Genomic DNA, 6,870 nt, shown 5'->3' on the forward strand with positions numbered 1-6,870 from the left:
TTAATAATTAAAATAATAGGCTATTTTTTTAAGGTCAAAACCTGACAGCCCAGAACCTGAAAATCCAACTTCACCCCCCAAACCTTCTCCCCAATCGAGGTAAAAAAAACAAGTAGCCAAATAATTTTTATATTTTGTCCAGAGGGCAAGGGAAAAATAATATTAATTAATTAATTAATTATTTTAAGGTCAAAACCAGCAAGCCCACAACCAGCTTCACAAACAACACCAGATACATCACCAATGCGCCCACTCAACGTAACGCCGCCGCCGTCTCCATCACCTACAAGTACAACAGCCACACCTAAAGCCGCAGCCACACCTAAAGCCGCAGCCACACCTACAACACCAGCTGGAGACACACCTTCTTCAGCACAGTCATCCCCAGCTGGAGAAAAGCCAAAAGGGAGAGGTGGCCGTACAAGTACAACAGCCACACCTAAAGCCGCAGCCACACCTAAAGCCGCAGCCACACCTACAACACCAGCTGGAGACACACCTTCTTCAGCACAGTCATCCCCAGCTGGAGAAAAGCCAAAAGGGAGAGGTGGCCGTACAAAAGGATCCAAGAATAAACCCAAGATGAACAGTGACAGTACGGAACATATGTTCATCAAAGGTAAGCTTAAATTAGTATAATTAATATCAATAACATAGGTAGTAACATTAAAAATTTAATTGACAGGATGTCTATTTGTCTGTACTTAAATAAAATACATTATATTATATTTATAATTAATAACCATACAATCTCAACCGTAAATACATAAATTTCTAGAATACTAGTTTGTTTTACTTTACCTATATATTAAATTAACTGTTCTATTGATTACCTAGACTGCGTGGGTACAGTACAAGGGGACACACACTCGCTCTATGACCGCCTTGATGGGAAGAGGATAACATATAGTAATGGTGATAAGGTACAAACATAAATACTAAAAATAATAATAAAATGTAGAGGGGGGGGGGGGGCAATTCTTGATGGGAAGAGGATAACATATAGTAATGGTGATAAGGTACAAACATAAATACTAAAAATAATAATAAAATGTAGAGGGGGGGGGGGGGGGCAAAAGTGACACTTTTTGAAAGCAAAACTAAAAGTCAAGAAAGGAACACAACTAAAAAAAGAGTTACAGGTGTGAGATTATTAAATAAAATGTTTAATAAAATTAAAATTACTTCAGGTTTATGTCTACTTGGTTAAAGTGCTTGAAGATCATGCTTACATGATCCCCAACTACCCTGGAAAGGGTCAGAATAAGACCCCGTGGGGGCGGGGGTGCAAATACTGTAACTTCCATACCTGGGATGGCACATACCACGTGAAAGAATACCCCACAGAGGGAAAACCAAGAGAGAAATTTATACTGCAAGAAACTAACCTTCTTAGGTAATAATATTAAGTTGACATAAAATAACATGATGTATTAACGCAACGTGCCGGAGCCGTATAATTTTGATGCGGCTCCGGCTCCGGGGAGCCGTATTTGGAAATACGGCTCCCGGCTCCGGCTCCAGCTCCGGCTCCTACCTTAAAATTAATATATCAATTTTTTTCCATTATTGAATTTGATAAAATAAGATAAATAATATAAAATATTTTGCTTTTATTTGATTAAAGCTATATAAAAGTAGAAGGATGTGTGTCTATTTGTTAAGTAACAATAGTTTTTCAGTTTATTATATGGAAATAGACCGTTGCCAAATTATAATATTACTTTAAAAAATCATTTTTACCTAGTCCGGAGCCGGAGCCGTTTTTAACAAAAAATACGGCTCCGGATCCGGCTCCGCAAAAAATGTTGCTGCTCCCGGCTCCAGAACACTGGTATTAAGTATTCATAAACATTGATTAAAAATATATACTGACAGACAAGGTGAATTATAGAGTAGCTTTGCTAAAAAAAATAATATTAATTGCTTACCTGTTTAGGAGGTTTACCCGTCACTGGATCATTGACCACAGAGATGTTTACCGAGAGTATAGGAAGGGAGTGAACCTGGCCAGCTTTCAGAGGAAGTTTCAACAGGCCCAGGCAGATGCTGAAGTTATCCATGAAGTCAAAATATACGTCACTGCCCTAGAAGCGCTGCGCCACATAACAGGAAAACTGGTTAATAATGAAAGTTTCCTTCGCTTTAAGGTAAATGTATGTTTAATATTTTTGATCATATTTGCTGTTATCTAATGTCTCATACCTATATTTTTTTAAACAAAATTAATTGAAAATGATTGCTAAAATCGAAATATATCTTCATGTCAGTTAGAATAGTGTATTTTTTAAAAATAGGTTGAAAAACATACTAACTTTAAAAAATTCGCTTTAAGGATAAGGATGCCAATGCCTTTGACCATATCATCGCCAAGCAGGTCGGTTTACTTGAGAAAGGCAAGAAGCAGGATGCACCCACCAGCAAACAGCTTCATAACTGGCTGCAGGGGCAGCACAAGTATTACATGGAATCCTTCAAGAAGATTTTAGAAAATAAAGGTATTAATAACTATTAACTATTAAGTATTATAATTTATAAACTAAAACATTACTAAATAATTTCAAAATCTGAAAGAAATAACAAATAATTAATTTAAATTATCTTCACTTCCGCGGGTGTGTACATTGCCGAAATCGAAGGAAAGGTGCACACCTGCGGAAAAAATGTTAATATTTAATTATTTTAAATAACAAATAATTATAATCAATATTATCTTTGTTTCCGCAGGTTTGCACCTTTCCTTCGACTTCGGCAATGTTCACCACACCGACTTCATTGCAGGTAACCTAAATAAAATAAATAAACTATTATTATTTATTAATGCAATTACAACTGCAGCAGCTACATAACCTGAATTAAATAAAGTAAAGTAAACTATTATGAATGAATAATATAAAAGAATTACTAATTTTTCAGTAACTGCAAACTATACCGATGCAGACGGTCCCAAAGAATTGTTGCTCGCCTGTGAACAGGTATAAGTTTAAAATTAATTCTTAGAAATTTAGAATGACCACAAATACCTAAATGATAATTTGATTAATTACTTATGTTTAGATGCCTAAACCCGATGCTTCCGGCCGCAGCATCTACGAATATTTCGAAGAACTGTTGAAAAGGTTTGGGCTTGAGCATTATCAACTTCTCAGCTCCACATCCGACTCGGCTGCCAACTGTGTAAAGGTAATGAAAAATTAAAAATTATAATTATAAAATCATAACTATTTAATAGTTTTTTCTCGCATCGTATTTTAAATGGCTTTCCGCGGATGTAAAATGTACAATTGTAAGATAAAACCAGTTTTTTTAGATGAATATTTGAATGAATACGAGAATTAATATTATAAAACAATACCATTAGAAAGTAAATCATTAATTTATTTTTCATTCTTTAGTCCGTCAAGATACTCAATGAAGAGCACGGGAAAACCCCCACAGAGTATACAAGTTTCATGAACCATGAGGATGAAGATGAGGGAGTCAGTGATGATGATGATGATAGTGATAAGGAAGACACACCTGAGGCTGATAGTGAAGATGAAATCCCGTTGGATATGTTTATAGAAGATTTAGATGAGGTTGAGGATGGTGTTGTAGAAGCCGAAGGTGAGGGTCAGGATGGAGATGAAGAAACCCTGGCAGGAACAAGACAAGGCGATGGCGGCATATCAAGTGCGATTTTCTACAGGTCCATCGCCATCAAAGATCCACAACAAAGAGAGGGTAAGTAAAGTTAAATTAAATTCATTCCCAAAAAATTCAATGAATTACATTTTATGATTTACAGGGGTAGTTTCACGAAATGCATTTAACTAAATTATATTAATTTATTAAATTATTTCTTTTCAGCAATCACAAATTTCGGGAAACTAATAGAAGAGAACATCCAGAAAACAATGATATGTGATGAGCAGAAATGTGGACTTATAGTGGGAGGTGTTTGCCTCAACCACCAAGTGGAGTTGGCGTTGAAGCAGGCTGCCAAAGTTGTAAGTAAATTAATTAAATGATTAATAGAACCAACTAAATAACTTATACAGTAACTTAAAAAGTTAAATAATAAATTATACAAAAACGTGAAAATTAACAAATATTATATTTTTTTAGAAAGGGAAGGGGTACAACAGAACCATAATTAACCTGGCAAAGCTGGTCAGTAAAATTATGAATAACAAGAAGCTGCGTCGCATTTTGGTAGAGAGTGGACAACGTATGCTTACCAGATACGTGGAGACGAGATGGAGCTCCAGAATGAACATGATAAAGCGGTTCTTAGAGTTGTTTGACAACAAACAACTACTTCAGAAGGTGAAAAAATCCGTGCAGGATCAGAAAGGTAAACCCAAAAAAGTTAATTATAATTTAAACAACAATTTAAAACTAACAAAATTACCAACTTAAATTTCTCTCTGTCCCTTAATTAAACAAAAGAGAAAGGTAACAAATAGAAGTTTATTAAAATTTAAACTAAATAAATTATTTCTTCTCTCGTTCCCTTAATTAAAAATTAGAACTGTATATATCAATAGAATTAATTTTTAATTTTTAATTTTTATTTTAGTCAACAAGAAGTTTGACAATCTGTGGCCAACACCTGACCAGGTTCTTGCCCTCAGAGAAGTCCTGGAAGTGTTGGAGTGTGTGGATACCATGCTGACAATTCCTGCACAAGCCCATGAGGCCACAATCGTCCAGATGTTCACCATGCTGGATACGGTGTTCTTTACCCTACGGACAAGTATGCCTGGCAACTTATTCGCTAGACGTGTATTCAAGTTCCTTCACCTGAGAGTTAACAAGATTGTCCGTACTAATGCAGGCTGGCAAGTCTGTCTCTACCTACACCCCCTGTCACGCAGTCATTTGGAAATGATTGCGAGTGGCACACAAAGCTTTACGGTGACACAGGATGAAGCAAAAACAATTTTACAACAAGCACCCAAAAATTGTAGGTTGTTGGGTGAACGGCTACACCGAATCTCACTGAGAGCCAACCTAAGTCCTGAAGAAAAGGCAGATGAAGAGGCCGACCTGCGTAGAGCTAATGCGGATGCCGACAATGAGGATTCCGAAGCTGACGAGTACGAATCTCCAGAAACTGCACCTCCCACAGGTAAAGATATACAATATTAATTAAAATAGATAATAATAATAACATTAGTTAAATAATTCAATTATCATTTTTATTAATTATATTTATGTATTACAGGCATGATGACACCCATCCAAAAGATGTTTTGGAACAAACAACAAGAGTTCAAAGAAATTCAGGCTCAAGCAGCAGCCAAGAAGAAAAAGAAAGAACAACGTGACAAACAGAAGGATCCCCTGGACGTCATGAAGAAACACCTGAAAGCTGGGCTGAAGGATTGGAATAACATAGAAGAATCCAAGTTGCATGCCTTGACATACGGTTACCAACGTGAAGTCGCTAAGATAAAGGAGGAAATTGCGAAAGTCAAAAAATCTAAGTCCAAGGATTTCGATGTTGAAGAACGCCAGAAACTGTACAAACAAGGAGCAATGACCGCAAGCCACAGGATGCTTACTGCCAGGTATGAACATGTTGCAGAGAAGATATGTTATCCACCTGGACTTGTCAGTTTGATGACCAACTTCAACAACTTACCTGTTTCTAATGCGAGGTGTGAGAGAATTTTCTCACACCTCAAATTAGTTTACTCATCGAGGCGCTATAACCTAGAGAAAGAAACCATCCACGCCATCATGTTCTTGAAGATGAACAAGCTAGTCCCCAAGAAGTCCCAAGCATTTTGGGATAGGCAGGTAAAAGTTACCAAGAAGACAGCAACCAAGGAACTGGAAAAGTGAAATAATTTTTGTAAATATGTTTATCATATTAATTATGTTGGAAAGAAATAAAGTAGAAGTAAAGTAAAACAAATAATTTAATGAAATAATTTTGTGTTTTTTAAATATCTGTATCATTACCATTATAAAATAAATGTTGTAATAAAACCCAAAAAACTGTTTATTGATATATTTATTTTTTTTGCAGTATTGTTATTTAATTTAACAAGGATGAATAATCAATAAGTAGCGAAGCCAAAAACATTACTCAAATCATACTTGTCTTGTGTCTTTATGCGTGGATGGTCTCTTGCTCGAGGTTCTAGAGTAAATAAGTTGGACATCAAATGAAAGTAAATACTAAATATCCAAAAATAAATTTGAATTTCAATTAAAGGGTGATGGAAAAAAATAAAAATGCGTACTTGCCGCTTCGCTTATATTATTGTACATTCAAACATCAGTAAACCAAAAATCAGACCAATCGGATAATTAGGTCACATAAAAATTTGTTGTTAAAATGTAAAAAAAATACGGACATTAATGTCAGAACTGAATTATCAGAATGCGAATATATAAGAGTCTAAGCAAAATTGTAAGTAAATTTGTTTAAAAACAGCTTGATAATCAGGTTTAATATGAGCGTACATTTAAAACCGAGTTTCAACGCAAAAAAACGCGGAGCCGAATCTAGAAATACGGCTGCGGATGTGTGTATATTTGGTAACATATGGTTTTTAAGTTTAATTTAAGGAAATATTAAATCATATTATTACTGTAAAAACTCACTTTTAACTAATGTGGAGCCGAGCCGTTCTGAACGACGTAAAAAAATGCACGGAAATTCTTTTCGAACACAGGGATTCAATATTTTTAGGTAAGACTTATCGATAAAACACACCCGATACTTTGTAATTTTGGAACGATATAAAAAAATAAAAAATAAACATAATTAAAAACAAAGTATGGAGCTTGCCGAATTATTCACAGTATAAAATCTGTGCGTTTAAAATTGAAATTACCAAAAGGCAAAATAAGAATAATTAAGTTATAACGAAC

At 35.1% G+C, this 6,870-nt stretch overlaps 2 protein-coding genes across 2 annotated transcripts; both read left to right on the plus strand.

Annotated features, from left to right (window-relative positions):
* The first annotated feature begins 39 nt into the window (after window positions 1–39).
* On the plus strand, window positions 40–2,597 carry LOC145330054 (uncharacterized). Its single transcript, XM_080174593.1, has 6 exons — window positions 40–99; window positions 189–619; window positions 838–923; window positions 1,191–1,396; window positions 1,940–2,150; window positions 2,336–2,597. Exons 2-6 carry the CDS (start codon window positions 244–246, stop codon window positions 2,513–2,515), a joined length of 1,059 nt encoding a protein of 352 aa, XP_080030719.1. The 5' UTR covers window positions 40–99; window positions 189–243; the 3' UTR covers window positions 2,516–2,597.
* A 325-nt stretch (window positions 2,598–2,922) lies between these two features.
* On the plus strand, window positions 2,923–6,568 carry LOC145330056 (uncharacterized). Its single transcript, XM_080174595.1, has 7 exons — window positions 2,923–2,975; window positions 3,058–3,183; window positions 3,396–3,723; window positions 3,850–3,989; window positions 4,108–4,336; window positions 4,562–5,113; window positions 5,210–6,568. Exons 2-7 carry the CDS (start codon window positions 3,058–3,060, stop codon window positions 5,830–5,832), a joined length of 1,998 nt encoding a protein of 665 aa, XP_080030721.1. The 5' UTR covers window positions 2,923–2,975; the 3' UTR covers window positions 5,833–6,568.
* Window positions 6,569–6,870: the final 302 nt, after the last annotated feature.

This window comes from Acartia tonsa, chromosome 10, assembly GCF_053477335.1.
Source record: "Acartia tonsa isolate MP-2025a chromosome 10, ASM5347733v1, whole genome shotgun sequence".
NCBI classification, from domain to species: domain Eukaryota; kingdom Metazoa; phylum Arthropoda; class Copepoda; order Calanoida; family Acartiidae; genus Acartia; species Acartia tonsa.

Excerpts from the sequence above, each read along its gene's own strand:
- LOC145330056 (XM_080174595.1), top strand. The coding sequence starts at position 3,058 with ATGCCTAAACCCGATGCTTCCGGCCGCAGCATCTACGAATATTTCGAA. Across the intron at positions 3,184-3,395 it reads CGGCTGCCAACTGTGTAAAG|TCCGTCAAGATACTCAATGA; the intron begins GTAATGAAAAAT and ends TTCATTCTTTAG. Across the intron at positions 3,990-4,107 it reads TGAAGCAGGCTGCCAAAGTT|AAAGGGAAGGGGTACAACAG; the intron begins GTAAGTAAATTA and ends ATATTTTTTTAG.
- LOC145330054 (XM_080174593.1), top strand. The coding sequence starts at position 244 with ATGCGCCCACTCAACGTAACGCCGCCGCCGTCTCCATCACCTACAAGT. Across the intron at positions 924-1,190 it reads CATATAGTAATGGTGATAAG|GTTTATGTCTACTTGGTTAA; the intron begins GTACAAACATAA and ends AAATTACTTCAG. Across the intron at positions 2,151-2,335 it reads AAAGTTTCCTTCGCTTTAAG|GATAAGGATGCCAATGCCTT; the intron begins GTAAATGTATGT and ends ATTCGCTTTAAG.